General features: G+C 43.7%; 1 protein-coding gene across 17 annotated transcripts in view; it reads right to left on the bottom strand.

Moving 5' to 3' along the window:
* MPDZ (multiple PDZ domain crumbs cell polarity complex component) overlaps positions 1 to 17,686 on the bottom strand; it is a 1,735,289-nt gene that overhangs the window by 1,134,173 nt on the left and 583,430 nt on the right. For all 17 annotated transcript variants that reach the window (XM_069626067.1, XM_069626068.1, XM_069626072.1 and 14 more), the window contains exons 12-14: positions 17,315 to 17,404; positions 4,464 to 4,543; positions 3,270 to 3,416 (exon numbers count right to left, since the gene is read on the bottom strand). In XM_069626067.1, coding sequence (XP_069482168.1) covers positions 3,270 to 3,416; positions 4,464 to 4,543; positions 17,315 to 17,404 — 317 coding nt within the window. The remainder of the gene's footprint in view (positions 1 to 3,269; positions 3,417 to 4,463; positions 4,544 to 17,314; positions 17,405 to 17,686) is intronic.

The raw sequence follows: 17,686 nt of genomic DNA, 5'->3' as shown, positions 1-17,686 counted from the left end.
AAAGCAGGTGCATTCAGGACAAGGATCATAGCTTCCTTCTCCTAGTATGTGATATTGAGCCCTTCTCTCAGTCACTTCAAGAGGTCCCATTTCTAGGCCTGTCATTGTCCCCAGCAGCTTCATTCACCTTCACAGCTTCTGTCTTTCTCTGGCTGCAATCACTTGCCAAGCTCTCCAGCTGTATATCGATCAGCTCACTTTCCTGCTCTGCTGGCTTCGGGAGGACACATTTTCCCTCAACATTGTTCGCACTGGCCTTTTATGATCCATGCCTTCATGGGTTAATCTAATCTCTTCCACAAATTGGTTCTGGCTTTGTTCAATTTGTATGGGCCTTTTGGTTTGGTGCATTTGCTTAACAGTCGTATCTGTCGCAGCAACGCCAAACACTTGTGTATAGGCACGTTATAAATGCCATATCATATCATAACTGCAATTCCACAGCTCACTAAAGCTTACAAAAGACCCAGCCACCATCTGTAGGTCAAGGGGAAGTCCCACCGTTGCTTCCTGTCCGGTCTCTGCTCAGCCATGGCTCCTTCTCTCTACCAGTCTATCAGATCCCCGTTTACCTCTTTTATCTGGAACCTTTAACAGTGTTATGACCTTCCCCTGCACCTGCAGGGATCTAGGTTTGCTAGCGGGAAACCACAGCGCTATACAATGGGTTTGATTTTCCCTCCAGCAAAATCTACATATTCTGGCCTTAAAGGTCTCAGAAGGGATCCCCTCTATCATGGCATTTCGCAGGGCTTGCTCCTTGATTTTAACATATTTCATCTGCGTTTGATCCTCCGAACTAGGCAAACTGGGTGAGCATTTGCCAAAATTCCCGGGGTGCTGCACGTAATTAATCCCAGGTCAAGGGTCTGCTACAGTAAAGTCAAATATTGCCTAGGCTCCTGGTATGAGTATTTTTGGGATCAACCTTCCCCAAATGCATGCACAAACTATTGATAGGGTTTTGAAATGTAACCTTGCCTTCTAAGTCTTTGAGCATGAATACTAATTCATTTTGCTGCAGGCAAGGCCGAAGACTTAGAGGAGATCTCAGCAGCTCCCATCCAGTTTGGCCTCCGGGTAGCTTTGGGGTCTTGTTATATGGTTCTCGTAGGCTGTTCTTCCTGAGCTGCTGAGTCCCCTCTATCATTAACAGATTCCATGATATTCCATTTATCAACCTCGGAAGGAATGAGCAAGCCCTACTGGAGTTCGAACCCATGCCCTGCAGGCTTAACACGGATATCTGGGGGCTAGTGCGCAACTAAACAAGCTATTTTAGGCTATTTGCAGGTACATAACGCAGATGCAATAAAATTATGGGAACCAGTCACAAGTACAATATCCCTTTCTTTAGAAGTCCAGTCCTAAGATGCATGGGGCCTAGTGCCCAAAACGCCAAATGATCCAATTCAGGTTCCTCACAGGTACGAGTTCTCTTTAGAAAGCATGCAGTGGGCTTGTGGGGTAATTAGTTTCAAACCAATTAAAGGTTCACTAACAATTTACCAGAAGATAGGTAAGTTCTCTCTTTTCTTCAAGACCCAAGGCTAACCCAGGTGCAGGATAGCCGACCCAGGTTTGATGACCAAAGTTAAGTGAAGGGGAGATTGGGGACAAAGGGACTTGTTCCCAATGTTATCCTATGTAGAAGAGGGATTCCATCTTTCTGTCGGTCCTCCCTTTGGACCTGGGTTGTGAGAAGGTGTGTCCATAGAAATGTCGTCTGTGACAGATTGCTGTTTTAAGATAGGGGACCAGTGAGGGTGACCGCAGTCCCCAGAACAGTCAAGAGACTTTGTCACAGTGTAAAACAAGTAAAAGGAAAGGGTGTACAGGCTTCCTCTGCACTATTATCCTTGGGGCAGGTAGTAGTGCTACACAAATATAGCAATGGGTTAGAGGGTTTCCCTGCCCTGGTAGCCTTATCAACTAACTAGTGCCCCCAAAACAAAGCGAGTTTAGCTGGTGAGAGTGAGGCAGACAAAGACATCTTTCAATAGAGATACGTCAGGGTTATAAAAACGATAAAAACAATCAAAAATCCTGGTGTTCACATTGAAATGTATGAGAAAGCTGAAAAAAAAATATTTCCTAATAGTATGCCAGAAATATACATTTATCATTTCAAATGAACCACTCATACAAGTTTTAGTTTCAATGGCAAGGTGCTTTTCAGGCAAGTTCTTTTCACAAGGAAACATTAAGGTTAATTGGCCTAAGCATATGTGCATATACCTCGTACTTCATATCCACAGATTTTCATACAGAAGGAAAACATGGAACAAAGCTGCAAGCAATTTCATTAGAAAAGAAAAGGACCAAAGTTCCTGTAGCAGGCAGAAAGTGTCTGAGTTTGAATTACTGTTTGCACAATAGAGGTCTTCAGCAGATAAACATAAGTGGAAATATTTCATTGAAACAACCAATCCTTCAGAATCAATCATTTAGGTGAGCGTTTCTTTTGAGATGTCTCCTATTGCCGTAAATGGCAGCACATGTGCTTTAAAGTTTCATAGTTTTGATATGCTTTCTGTTATTTAATAAAATATTGCTCACATTTCAGCAAAAGGACAGAAGCAGATAGAAAGAATAAAAACAAAGTCTATAAAAGACTAACAAAAAGGACCAAAGTAGTTGTTTTTTAACTTTCACACATAATAACTGTAACCTACTTAGCATTGGATTATTAGTGAATGTAAACAATACAACTAAATAAAAAAAGCAATATGAACATCACTAGGACAATTATAAAGCAATACAATAAAACTATGTCAACTTAGAAAATTAATATGGAGGTGGAGGTTTTGAATTTTTACAAAATCTCACTTCTTAAAGAAGAATCCCAAGTCGAAAAACAAGTGAAATTTAGATTCCAAAACACTTTTTAATGTATAGTTAATGATTTAAGGCCATTCAAAGTATGAAAGTCCATCAAAGATGACCTCTTTGTGGTTTCATTTAATATTTAAACGAACAATGCTATTAACCAATTGTAGCTAATTAACTCACAAAATGTGTTTTCTAAATTGAAAGCGATCAACATAACTATATGGTGAAGAATGTAGAAAAAAGATCTAAAGGGCACTAAAAAATGCAAATCATTTGTACGTAGCTTGAGTATGATAGTTTTTGCATAAATACCAAGTTAATGATGATATGTAGGAAGTACAAATTTCATTCGACCACCATTCTCCACACCTCAGAACCTCAATCGCACCCAGCCATATAGCACATTTTAAAAGATCAAACGGAATTTGCATCCTTACTTCCAATAGTTCATCACCACTAAATAGCTTGCCGCAACGTCCAACTGGGCCCTCTGGTAAAATTGAACGCAGAAAATGATGTCCAACTGTGGCCTCCAAACTTATTCCTAATCCACTGCTCTCACTGAATTTGCAGACTTGAGCCACCTGGAAAAGCAGAAGGCACCAAGAATAAAATGAAAGCAAAATGTTGGGCTTTCAGATACAAAGCATTGTAGACTTCCAAAAAGATGGATCATGCACCAATCTCAGCCTGCAAGGTGGGCTGTAACCTCCCGTTTTTAAGATGAATTTCCTTTTATATTTTCCTTCACTAATTCACTGTCTTTTGGCCAATGAAAAGACAGAAGGATTTCCCATTGCACCTCTTGTAGTGGTACAGGGGATAGTTTGCATTTTACCCAATGGTAATTGTGAGCATGCAAAGTGCCTTAGCTGTCATTTGCAACACCTATAACTGTCTATATCCATGACATGGGTGCCAAACCGAGACCTTCTCTGAATAGCCATTGCAAGAGTACTGGGAACCCAACATGTGGCTCTAGGTCAAGCTGGAAAATGAACTTTGACACAGGATATGACAAAGGTCACGCGTGTCAAAATCATGAGCCTTCTTCCTATAGAGGTCAGGCCAGATCTCGATGATAATCCTGAACACTGCAAGCTCAAGCATAGTCTTGTAGTGATTATTAACATCTCTTAGCCAACAAAAAATAACTGGTCTCTTGACCTCTGCTGTGTATACATTTAGTTTATACATTACTGGACATCCATAACAAACTGTACAATAAGGAAGGTAATAATTAGTAGAAGTTGAGGTTCTCCCGTAGGCATTCCCAGTGATAGAGGAGGTAGCAATATGAGCTCCTATGTTAAATACCTTATCCCGCGGTCATCCAAAAAAAGTATGCAGGTAAATAATCTTCAGTGTGGTGACAGTAATTAGAGGAAGTGCAAATTGTATTAGAAAAAGAACTGAAGAACACACTGACTGCGCCCCCCAAACTAGTACATAGAAGAAACTAAATACGCTTTGAAGGAGGTAACATAAAATATACACTAAATTGCATTAGCACTTTATGAAATGGAGGCTTTCAAACATGCTGGTACTTTATCTGCATTTAATTTAGAAAAGGAAAATCACGAATTGCTGCAAATTTGGAATAACTATTCTAACAATTGACAGATACATACCACTATTTCGTAAGCTCCACCCATTATCCTCTGCCATTTATTCTGTATAACATCTTCCTCAGCTGAAGTTAACTCCAATACTGAAAGATACAAAATAGACAGCAAAGATAACACTCTGAACATGTTCCATTAGAGTCAAGTGTACAACGGCTCACTGAGCCTCAACCTTGAGCTGAAAACTAGAAAGGCCCGAAATGTTTACTTTCTTAAATTGATGCATGGGGTTTTGGTCATGGTGGATACAGAAAAATGCGAAATAGAACTCAATCCTACCCGTGGGAAACTGGCCTTTTTCATAACTCCCAACTGGCCCCATGTCACAAGGGTCACCACCATTCAGTCAGCTTTCTTTTAGCCATCATATCTCTGGAAGCCTGGAACTGTAAGCGTTTACCCTCTAATGGGCAAATTAAATCTACATTTTCCAGAGTCAAAGGTTGTGGTGTTTAAATAGTCACCAGTAGAGGTTACCCTCATGACAAGGCCCGAGATGTTGGCTATACTGCGAGACCAATTAAATATTAGATTGCACAAATATCAATGTGGTTAATGAAGGAGGGTGTTAGGGAGAATTTTCAGTTTAGTGCTAAATTCCTCCCACCTGACAGACCCCCATCTCTTTTACTGAACTTTGGGATTTTGTACTTTTAATTCTGTGTTTTTATGTGTTTCTTTTGACTTTGGAGTCTGACAAACCCCATAGGCATCATGTTTACATTGTGACACACAGTACCTTCGTACCTTCAGTGCAGTGGCACATGGAAGTCTCTTAGATTTCCCAAAGGTTTAAATACCTTCTCTTGGTGAAACTACTGTTTCCAAGAGCAGCAAAGTGAAATTGACTTTACTTACATTATGTAACTTTCTAGAACCAGCACACACTATCCTACAATATGGTGCTGGAGGGGTTACTTAGTATCCTCTTTGTCTAGTTTCTCATGTAACATTTTTATGTTACCCTTTCTACAATTAATGGCTGGTGGCCGGGGTTTAATTTTTCCTACCATTGGGTGTTTTTACTGCAGGCTGCAATTGCAGCTGCAGTAAGACACCCATGGGTGCCCATTTTGTCAAAATGGCCCCAGTCTTCTTTTTTCACCATTTCTTGTTGGAAAGGTCCTTCTTGAGATTTACTCTGAGCGCCAAACAAGGTTTGGCAACTTTGTTCATTTTGTGTTTGGCGGGGTGCACGAGTGAAGCCCGCCTCTGGCTCCAGCATGTGTCTAGCAGGGCAGGAAGCGAAGGAGGTGCCAGAAACACCCTATGCTTGGTCTGCTTGGTTACAGGGATGCACCCAAGGGTAATTAGCTAGAGGACTGTCCTTGAAGGACAGCCACCCTGCTGTGTGATTGACATGTAGGCTGCAAATTAACTGGAGACACCTGCATAAAAGGCAAGGCTTTTTGCTTGGAAGGCAGAGTCGACCACTGGACGAAGGAATCCGAAGAAGAACTTGGAAGAGACGCCTGCGGCAACTCCTGGATCGTTGGTTTGCTCGGTGAAGCCCTGCTGCAGTGCTGAAGCTCTGAATTCGCCTTGACTAGAGAAGACCTGAAAAGGACGACTTCTCCCCTTGGGTTGGTGGGACCAATTGACCCCAAGACAAGCTCATCAGGAAATTCTCTCGGCGCTGGCTGTACTTCCATTTCTGCTGCAGGAACCGAAGTGCCAGGGAGAGGAACACCAGAATCGAACGAGTGTCTTTAAGTCAGACCCCAAGCTCCAGGAAAATCCTACGGACTCCCAGGAAGCAGGACTGACCAGGCCTGAGCCACCTCAACAGAGTGCTGGACCCCAGATGTGAGGAAAGTCCATAGTGGTATCCGAGAACTGCGGTGGTGGTATTTGGGAGAGCCGCGAGGAGCTGAAACCGCCAAGTGCCGCCGCTGATCTGTTTGCCCATTGCTGCCGCCAATCTTCCATTTGTAGTGCAGGAGTCCCCAGACGTCCTCCCTCTTGTCCCCACGACTCAGGCCCAGGAACAACAGGATCTGCAGACCTACACAGGAACAGAAGCCAGCTGGAACACATTTCTTCTAACTGAAGGTAGTGTAAATCTAAGATGACTTACCTCTTGTCATGTAGCATTGCTAGTTCTCAGTTGAGGCTTGTCTTGGTTGCTTTTGCAGAGTACTTGCAGCTTTGCTGCTCAAAGGTCTCCCAGTTTGTGGCCCTACAGTGATTCTATTTTTTCTACAAAGACTTCTAAAACATTGTGCAAGACTTTTACTTACCTGCAAGAAGTGCTTCAGCTCACCTAGACTTTTACTCAATTAACATTGGCTGGCCTTGCTCCCTGAAATACCCTTCTTAACTCTAACTTTGTGCTTTACCTTTCCTCCAGGAAAGGGTTAATTTACTTTGCATTGGGGGTTCAAAAGTACTTACCTGCTTCAGAAGATTTGTATAAACTTTGCTTTATTCCCAAACCCTTTTCTTTGACACCAAATTCAGTATTGATCTAAATGTACCAGTGATACATTAATGTCCACAGTGTCCTAGTTATTTAAGTCACCTCAGGGTGTAGTAACCATCTGTGTGCCATCTGAAATGGGTACTTGCTGATTTCTAGAAACTAAGAGTATGTAGTTTGAAGTGTATTTTCTGTGCGAGAGCCCCCGCATCCCACCACTTCTGCTACCTCAACCTATACCCCCACCCCATCTATTTTTTTTACTAAAAAGGTACTAGAATCCCTAACAAAATCGACCAAATAAATGTTCGAATTAGTTCATTTCTGCAGATGCCGCAGCAGACAGCCCAAATTATAGCCTTGCTTGTTCAATAATTTCAATAATTCATATAACTGCATTTTCCTGCAACCAAGTTCTCAAGTATCCTTGTATTGCCTGCGCCCAGCTACCCTTTCGGGTTTGTTTTTGCGCTATACCAAATAAACAAACAAACAAACAATACAAAACAAAAACTATATTGCCCAGATTTTTGCAAAACCCTGGTGAGGGCTGTGTAACCATCAAATTGACAGATGTTCCGTTTTTCCAACCAAAATGGTTCTAAGGCAGTTGCAGGGCCAGAGAAATCTATCAAACTCTGGGGGAGGAGGGATGCTAATTAAGTACAATTAAACCGCACAGTTGACCAAAGAAAACATACCGCACTGTATAACGTTTGGCACTTTACAGTCATTAACTAATAAGAAACCGTTCATGGCGGTATGTCTATTTTGTGCACTGTTGGAGTTTAATGCATGAAAGCAGGAATCTGCATATTATTACTTACTTTAAAGCACAAAATAAAAATGTTTTAGATGCATTTCAGGTACCAAAAGGCATGGCAGTGTACAGTCATTTACTATAAGTAACAAAACATACCCTACCGTGAGAAAAGAGGATATTGTAAGTCACCTTAGAGTTTTGTGACCTTTTAAAAGAAATCGGCCTTTATTTGGTCATGGAACTCCTCTGTGATGTGCAATATCCTTATAGCATATTACAGGGTTTACAATATCACATATAAGTATATACCATTATTATTAGGGTATTTATTGAATACTGACCTAATTTTGAGAAGCAACAAAGCACATTAAAATTAAAGGGGGGAAGAACAAGGTTAGGGAGTAGAGAAACAAGGGAGTAGGGATCTAACAGGGGAGGAAAGGCAATTGTCAGCAATGGATCTACAAGTAACCAGTGGAGGAAACAGTGGGGATCAGATCACCCAGTCTCAGGAATTATGAGGAGTGGATGGTGTATAAACAAAAGGTGCTAGGGAAAAAGCCATTACTTGAAAAGGTTGGTCTTAAGCTCCCTCCTGAAATGTCAGAGTGATGGGGAGAGTCAGATGTTGATGGGGAGGAGGTTCCAGAGTTTTGGTGTGTAGACAGAGAAGGCCCGTTTTCTGTTTTTTTCAATTCCTGCATTGGCCGAGTTCAAGTCTGCACATGGCCTTAATTCTGGTGGATCGTAGGCCTCTGGAAATGCTGAGTTTCTCATTGAGCTAGCTTGGGGACTTCTGGGTGACAGCTTAGTAGATGATGCAGCAGGATTTGATGATGATACAGGCTTGCAGAGGGACCCAGTACAGTTTGATGAGGGTCAAGATGATGCGGGTGAATTTGCAGAGTCCTTTGATAAGTCGTGCTGCAGCATGCAGTACACATCTTAGGTGAGGCAGGGGAGTGGTTGAGAGGCCTTCCAAAAGGGAATTGCCACCATCCAGGTAAATAAGTACTTGGGGTAGGCCTAACACATGTTAAAACAAACAGTCCATGTAAAAACAGTAAATTGCCAACCAAGATGGGTGGTCGGTCATTTTTTCGAAAAAATAATGTCGAATGACAATTTTTTCAAAAAAAAAATGTCGGAAAAAAAAGTCGAATTCCGTATTTTTTAATTATATATTTATTTTGGGGTTCGGGATAAAAACAAAAATGGGTAAAACAAAAAAAAAAATTTAAAAAGGGGGGTTAGGGGGGGAACCCCCCCATTTCGAAAAAAAAATGCATTAAAAAAAATTCGACTTTTTTTTCGACTTTTTTTTTTTCGAAAAAATGACTTTCGACATTATTGGTTTCAAAATTATTACTATAAGCCACTAAAATGTAGGTCCAATTGTAATTTTGTCTACAAATCGCAAATTCCAAGAAAAAAACAGGGCTGGATAGATTTCTCACACATGGACCAAACAATAGGCACATTAGATATAGATACAAGGGTTGGGAGAAAAAGGGGATCCACAGAGTTAAGACACACATTATGAATAGTCATCAACAGGACCCCAAATACCAACACTGAACAGCCACAGTATTCCTGAACTTACAGGACATAGCAGTGCCATGCTACAGAGGCACACCTAACGGTGAAGGTACGACCTAACGAGAGGAAGGAGAAAACTCTCCATAACTCACAGCAATACGCCATCAAATGTTAGGATCCAGTTAGTCTATATTCACCAGTACATTACATTCCAAGATAAACAGAGTCATTCTAAAAGAGACACATTGGGCCTCATTACGGGTCTGGCGGTAACCCTGCTGGTGCCACCGGCGAGTTGCTGCCAGACCCGTAATAATTTACTGGCACCTGACATCCCGGTGCCACCAGCTCATTACGAGTCCGGTGGCCCAGGAAGTCAGGCGCCGATAAATTGTAAGTCCCCATTCCCATAGAGTCCTATGGGACTCTATAGGAGTGGGGACCCAGAAGCACCGGCACCATTGCTAACGTGCGGGTGCTTCAGTGAAGGGTTTGCCTACCGTGACGGCTGCTCCCGGCAGGGTCAGACCTGTTGGGCACAGCGGCCATGGCAGACAACCCATAGTTTGCCGGTCCGGAAACAAGGGTGCCAGTGAGCTAACTGGAAAACTTGTGAGGCCCATTGTAATCAGGCATTCTCCTAGACACAAATGTATTACAAGACATTCAAAATACATATGCAATCACTTCCATAAGATATAATTCCACACTTAGGCTAAAAAAGCTAAGAACTGATGCTTTGGTTCCCATAAATATGAATCAGGAAACAATGACCGAGGTAACAGAATAGAATAATAATCTGTCTTCTCATGAGTGAGACTCACCAACCAGAAGTGAAAGAAACAACGAGGATGGCTCTTAGAAGACAAGGACAACCAACAAAGCAGAACCCATGGCTTGATAAACAAAGGAGGGCTGAAAACGACACCACAATATTAGACAACAGTAGAGCCAAACCAGGACAGCCCAAACAAACAACTGGTAGTGTGCTGGTGTCCCATCACCATTCAGGGCAACAGGAGCGTCATACACAATGACCGACTTCGAAGGTAGTACAACGGGAAGCCGGAAATAGCATTGCCCAGAGATGGTCGCAGCACGCAAGGCCCAGCCAAGTCCATGAAGAGGGCCAGAGCAAGAAAGAGATCAGCCTAGGAAGGATGTCCAGCAAACAAAAATCAAAACCAGAGCCAGGTACAGAGACACACGTCCAGCCAGTATGGCCAGACGTGGTCCCAAAAACCAGCAACAGCTTTTCTAATCCAACATTTCCCCGGGAGGCAAGTTAAACTGTAGTTGTCTAAAGAAACATCCAGCAGAGCTGATTGTAGGAACAGGTTCTACCACAGATATATAAGTGTTCTGCCAATCAGGCTGGCCCCAAGAACAGTTAAACAGCTACCTCATGCGATGTGCAATGATAAGCCCAGAGTCAGGGTCTGGTCTAAAAACAGTCAAAACCACTATATCGGGTGCATGGCTGGGCTCAAAGTAAGCCCATGTGTGAATAATGTCTATTTTAGGTCTGCCTTGTGGTTCCCGAGACAAAGAAAGAGAGGAATGGGCCGGGCACTAACTAGCCAGGATATGAAGAGTCCAGAGACCAGATCGGCCCTAGATAAAACTACATGAAGGCAGGAGGAACGAGATGGGACGGTGGAGGTTACTACAGGGAAGCAAAGGAGGGTAAGATGTTCAGGGTATGCGCTGCAGCCAAGGGCCCCCTTTCTATCGCTCCCTGCCTGTAATGATCAACACCCTATCTATTCAGAAGATTTGGTGCCAAAGTCAGTCCAGGGGTACAGATCTGCGTAAAGCTCACACTTAGACTAGCATAAAGAAGATGGTTCGGTAACTTCATAAACCAGCAAGACCAGAGGAGAGCGGTTAGGCACATTTCACCTGACTTAAGAGATTAGGACATTAGCGCCATGGGCCTGAAGGCCTAACCACCTGCCAACAGAGTGGGAGACATTTTTTTGAGGTAGAGACCATCCTGATTATCATTATTACTGCATGCGGGGACATCCTAGTGTTTATTTTTAGTTGGCCCTTACCTGTACATAGCCCTTAAATAAAGAGAGTGAATTTATCTTTGATGGCCTTCTTGTGCTTTCTGACCACAAATGTGCTATATGATACCACCCACAACAGCAGAATTGTTTAGAATTGCCTCTGTTAGGGAGGATTCTCAGAAATGTGTTAATTCCATTCTACCTTAGAGACCCCCAGCTCTTTTTGCTGGACTTTAGAACTTTTTATCTCTCATGTAATTTTAATGTGATTTGTTCTCTGTGTTTCTTTTGACTTTGGATTCTGACAAACTCCATAGGCACCATCTTTACATTGTGTCACACAGCACCTTCAGTGCAGTGGCACTGGGAAGTCTCTTAGATTTCCCAAACGATTAAATACCTTCTCTTGGTGAAACTATTGTTTCCAAGAGCAGTTAAGTGAAATTGACTTTACTTACATTGTGTAACTTTCTAAACCCAGCACACACTATCTTACAATAGGGTACTGGAAGGGATACTTAGTATCCCCTTTGTCTAGTTCCTCATGTAACAATATATTACCCTTTCTACAATTAATGACTGGTGGCAGTGGTTTACTTTTTACTACCATTGTGTGTTTTTACTGCGGGCTGCGTTCGCAGCCACGGTAAGGCACTCATGGGTACCCATTTCGTCAAAATGGCTCTGGTCTGCTTTTTTCGCCATTTCTTGTTGGAAGGTGCTTCTTGAGATTTACTTCTGCTCGCCAACCAGACTTGGTGCCGTTGTTCGTTTTGTCGTTGGATGGATTCACTAGTGAAGGCTGCCTCTAGCTCCAGTATGTCTGGCAGGGGGAGGAAGTGAGGGAGGTGCCCGAAACTCCCTGTGCTTAATCCCCTTGGTTACAGGAATACACCCAAAGGTGATTGGTGGGATGGCTGTCTGGCAAGGACAGCCACCCTGCTGTGTGATAAGACAGCTAGGTTGGAATGAATTGGAGAAACCTGCATAAAAGGCGAGGCTTTTTTGCTTGGAAGGCAGAGTCGACCACTGGACAAAGGAATCCGAAGAAGAACTTGGAAGAGACGCCTGCTGCAACTCCTGGACCGTTGGTTTGCCCGGTGAAGCCCTGCTGCTGTGCTGAAGCTCCGAATTCGCCTCGACTAGAGAAGGCCTGCAAGGACGACTTCTCCCTTTGCGTTGGTGGGACCAATCAACTCTAAAGTAAGCCCATCTGGACATCCTCTCGGAGCTGGCTGTACTTCCACTGCTGTTGCTGCTGGAACCGAAGTGCCAGGGAGAGGAACATAAGATTGTGTGTGTTGCTTTTAAGTCAGACCCAATTGCTACGAAAATCCTCCAGACTTCCCCTGATGCAGGACTGACCAAGCCTGAGCCACCGCATCAGAGTGCTGGACCCCAGATGAGAGGAAAATCTGAAGTGGTATCCGAGAACCGCAGTGTTGCTATTTGCTGCTGTTAGGCAAAGTTTGTATGCAGTACCCTCTGGGACCAATACACACAACTAGGACTACAGGTGTAAGCAAAACCAACCTTTGGTATAAGTCTGTACCACACAGTTTTTGGTAGCGAGCTAAGCAGCCAGGCTTATCTCAAGTGGGAATGTGAACTTGTAAAAGTGTTACACAGAGGTCTACAATGACAAGTATTCAGATAGACACTTATACTCAAGGTTTTTTGGTAAAACAATTATTAATTTATTACACAATCATTTATAAAGCATTCACTAAATGAGGCAACCAATATCACACGAAAATTATATATGATATGATATGATATGGTATTTGTAACGCGCCTATACACAAGTGTTTCAAGGCGCGACGAGGCAGGGAGGGGGGGAAACAAGGGGAAGACAGACAAACTATCCTACTAGGCCAGGTGTCATTCAGATCGCGCAAGTGCAGAGGTAAGGGGAAAAAGGAGAAAGTGCAAGGGGAGGAGGTGGGGGGGAAGTGCAGTACAAGGTAATTAGCGTAAAAAAAAATAATGAATAAAAGGGCCAGCTGGTGGCAAGTGCAAGGTAAGTGCAGAGCAAGTGCTGAGAAGGGGGCTGTAGGGATACAGTGACAGTCCCACAGTGCAGGGGGAGCCAGGGAGGCAGTGCAAGTGGAGAGTGGCTGGGCCCTGGACCGAGGTCGCTGAGAGTGGCCCAGATGCAGGTTTAGTGCAGAATTCAGTGGAGTTAAGCAGGTTTAGCAGGGGAGAGGGAGAGAGAAGGCAGAAGCGAAGAGGAAGGTTTTGAGGTGCTTCCGGAACCGGAGATGGTTCTCCTCAAGTTTCAGGGAGGCAGGAAGGCTGTTCCAGAGGGAGGCCCCTGCTGCGGAGAGAGATCTACCCCCAGCTCGTTGCTTCGAGAAGCGGCTGACCATGAGGGAGTTGGAGACGGATGAGCGAAGGGCTCGTGAAGGAAGATATTTAGGAAGAGAGAGTTGAAGGTATTTAGGCCCCAGGCCCCAGAAGGCCTTGTGGACAATGCAGAGGGTTTGGGCTTGAGGCCAAGGACAAGTCTCGCAGTTCTGTTCTGGATAATATACTACATACTACAATACTGATTACTAAGCAGTTGAGCTCCCTTGAAGTCGGAGCAAAATAGCATTGAAGTAGGAGCAAAAAGGCATAAGTTGATAAAAACGAATATTCCAGTTACTTTAAAACAGTGCAAATAGTTTGAATTCAACAAAAGAGTTGATTCAATGCAATAGGTAGGCCAAAGTCAATGGGCTAATGTCTTGAATAAGCAAAAACAGTTCTGGTATTTAAAATGGAAAAGTCTTTGCAACGGTTCTTAGAAGTAGTTCACGGAAGAAAGGTTTGTATGTCGGGTCACAAGCTGACTAGGCTTGCAAGTTGCCAAAGTTCCACAAACATTCGTGGTGACAGGTAAGTTCTCTCAGTCATGTTTTTACAGTACCTTATATTGAAGAAAAAGATGCAGCTGAAGACTTCTGTTCCTGGCAGTTCCTGCAGATCTCGGTGTTCCTGAGCGTCAGTCGTGGGGACAAGAGGGAGGACGTCAGGGGACTCCTGCACTGCATGGGGACAGATAACAAAGCTGGCAAACTGGCAAAATCTTCAATTGCGGTTGCTGTTCTTCAAGCACACAAGTTGGTGTCCTTCTCCCTGGTTAAACCTAACCAGCTCCGAGAATGGTATCCAGGTGGTTTACGAGTTGATTGGTCCCACAAACTCAAAAGGAAGAAGTCATCCTTGAAGGGCTTATCTGTCGAGGTGAACTTGGCGATTCGGACCTGCAGCAGGGCCTCCACCGGGCAAACCAACGGTCCAGTAGTTGCAGCAGCCGTCCTCTTCCAGCTCGTCTTCGGTTCTTTCATTCCAGTGGTCGACTCTGCCTTTCAGTCCAAGAGACTCGTCCTTTAAACAGTTTTCTCCCATTCATTCCAGCCTAGCTGCCACTCATCCAGCAGGGTGGCTGTCCTTGCTGGACAGACAGCCAGCCAATCATGCCAGAGTGCATTTGGGTCTCCCAGGGGACTAAGCACAGGGAGTTTCGGGCACCTCCCACACCTCCTGCCCACCCCAGACACTCAGGCGTCAGAGGTGGTCTTCAGTCCTGAAGCCCACCAAAGGCACAAAAATAAAGGAACCAAACCTGGTTTGGCGCGCAGAGAAACTCTAGAAGGACATTTCCAAAAAGAAATGGCAAAAAAAGAAGACCGGGACCTGTTTAACCAAAGGGGGCTCAGGCGCCATCTTGAAAAACACGGCTTTCGCGATTTTTAGCTACTGGTGTTTGCGGTCGGGAAAAATCATGCTAGTTCGTTGTAGAATCACTGCCACCAGGTATTTCGATAGGAAAGGGTAGCATGTGACTGCTACATGAGTTTCTAGACATAGGGTGTACTAGGTAACCGCTCCAGCACTCTATTGTAAGATAGTGTGTGCTGGGTCTAGGAATTAAAAAAGACTAGTAAAGTCAATTTAACTTTACATTCTCTGGGAAACAGTAGTTTATCTCAGAGAAGGTATTTAAACCTTGGGACAGCCTAAAAGGGATTCCCTGTGTCACTGCACTGAGGGTGCTGTGTAACACACATGGAAAGATGATGCCTATGGAGTTGTCTTAAAACACCATAATCAAAGAACACAAGAGTAAAACATACATATAAATACATGAGAGAGTGGGAATAAAGGCTCACATTCTCTCCAGGAAAAAAATCAAGTCCTCAAAATCCAGCAAAGTTGCTGGGGGTCTCTAAGGTGAAGGGAATTAGCACATTCATGAGAATTCTCCCTAACAGCTCTCAGGCACGAGGAGTTGAAACACTGAATCGAAGTTTGCCCACTGCTGCCGCTGACCTTCCCATTGCAGAGCAGGAATCCCCAGACGTCCTCCCTCTTGTCCCCACGACTGAGGCTCAGGACCAACAGGATCTGCAGAGCTGCACAGGAACAGAAGCCAGCTGGAACCATTTCTTCTAGCCAGAGGTACTGTAAAGTCTAAGAGAACTTACCTCTTGTTGTGCAGCCTTACTTGCTCTCAGTTGAGACCTGTCTTGGTTACCTCGCAGAGTTGCTAAAGCGTTGCCTCTCACAAGCCTCCCAGCTTGTGGCCCTTCAAGTGTTCTACTTTTATACAAACCTTTCTAAAAACATTGTGCAAGACTTTTTACCGACCTGCAAAGAAGATCTTCAGCTCCCCTTGACATTGTGCAATTAACATTGACTGTCCTGGCACCCTGAGAGACTCCTCTTTCCTCCGACTTGGAAGGTTCTTAAAAGTACTTACCTGTTTAAGAATTATTTCTTAACCATTGTTCTATCTTTTACATCAGTGTTGCTCTAACTGTACCAGTGATAAATCAATGCCCACAGTGTCCTAGCTATTTAGTCACCTGAGGGTGTAGGAAGTGTCTGTGTGCCATCCCCAATGGGTATCATCTGATTTAGAGAAAAAGAGTGTGTTTTGAAGTGTATTATAAGTGTTATCTATATATTGCTCCCTTCTGAAGAAGGCGTATACAACTGACTGAAACAAATTAATAATTGTTTTATCAAGAAACCTTGAGTGTAAGTGTTTATTTGAATAACTGCTACTGTGAAACTCTGTGTCACAACATTACTGCTCACATTGACCCCTCTGAGATAAGCCTGGCTGCTCAGCCACACTACCAACCTGTGTAGTTCAGACTTATACCAAAGGTTGGGTCCTTATTGCCAGAAGGTCAAGGTTATTGTAGTGCACCCAAAGGCTACTGCATACAATCTTGCCTAACAGCCTTGCTAGCTCAGTGTCATTGGTGATTTCAATCTTTCATGGGACACAAGTGTGCTTTGATAGAGGGGGCAGGAGTTGATATGGGAATGGTGATGGTTGGGGGGGGGGGAGCACAAGCAAGGTGACAAGACTGGAGTTATTACAGTACCTGGTCCGTCTAATCAAAATAAACAATATGAAATGCACTACATTGAAACGCACCAGTAGGATGACATCCTCAGAGACATGTAAATACCCAAGACAATTAAAAAAATATACAAATATACAATCTGTGTTTTGGTGGGCTGTGTCTTGCTTTTGGCCCATCTGTGTTGGGGAGCAATATATCGCATGGACGGACTGCGAGCACAGGGAACACATCACCCATGGAGGAATCCATGGGGGTGGTAATTGCTACACACCAGAATGTACAACAGGGGAAGAGATAGGAGCCACAGGTAGTCAGAGCAGCAGGGATAGGAAAGAGAACTGCCACTAACTTAACCTACTTAAAATTCACCCTTCTGCATGCACCGTCTCAGAACTAAACACAACCATACCTCTACAGCACACCACAGACCGCACGTACTATACAACAACTTAACAAACCACACATAGTCTTGCCCAACACCAGATGGCGGCTACCAATCGAAAAACACCTATGCTTAGTGAATGGTATCAACCAAACTGAAGCTGCCAACAGCACATCATAGCCTTCTGGCTCTTTTCTCCCGATCAGTCCTGCTAACCTACCTGCCCCCCCCACCCTTGCTTTCCAGAGCCGCCAGAGCTACACAAAACACTGCAGGTGGCAACAGTTCACAGTATAAGAACCTTTAACATAACATAACAAAATTAAAAGACTGCTAAACGTAAAACTCAAAAAGAAAAATGTATATATTGTACCTGATACCACATGTTTGTCTTCTTTGGCAATTTCTGATGTAGTGGTGCTGATTCTCAACAGTGGGGACCCCAGCTGTCTTTCCACATTTTCTGACAAATAAATTGTAATATGGGTAAGTATTGGTCCATTTTCCAACTGTAAAACATACTAGTCCAAATGAAAGACTGCAAACAACTTCAACAACTTTAAGAAAACATCAAGGATGGCAAGCATACTAAAGAAATGATGGTTAAAGACGCAACAAAGTAATTTGCATGCTGATAGGACATAATTACATTTTCGGGGGTTCTGCTTTCTTGTAGAGACCTCTAAATGTCTTTGCAGGATAGCTCAGGGTCAACCTGCTCGCATTGGAAGCAAGACGACACAGA

This window comes from Ambystoma mexicanum, chromosome 6p, assembly GCF_040938575.1.
Source record: "Ambystoma mexicanum isolate Mex_15411 chromosome 6p, UKY_AmexF1_1, whole genome shotgun sequence".
Classification (NCBI taxonomy): Eukaryota; Metazoa; Chordata; class Amphibia; order Caudata; family Ambystomatidae; genus Ambystoma; species Ambystoma mexicanum.
The sequence above is the reverse complement of the archived record's forward strand: the minus strand, read 5'-3'. Positions and strand labels throughout refer to the sequence as shown.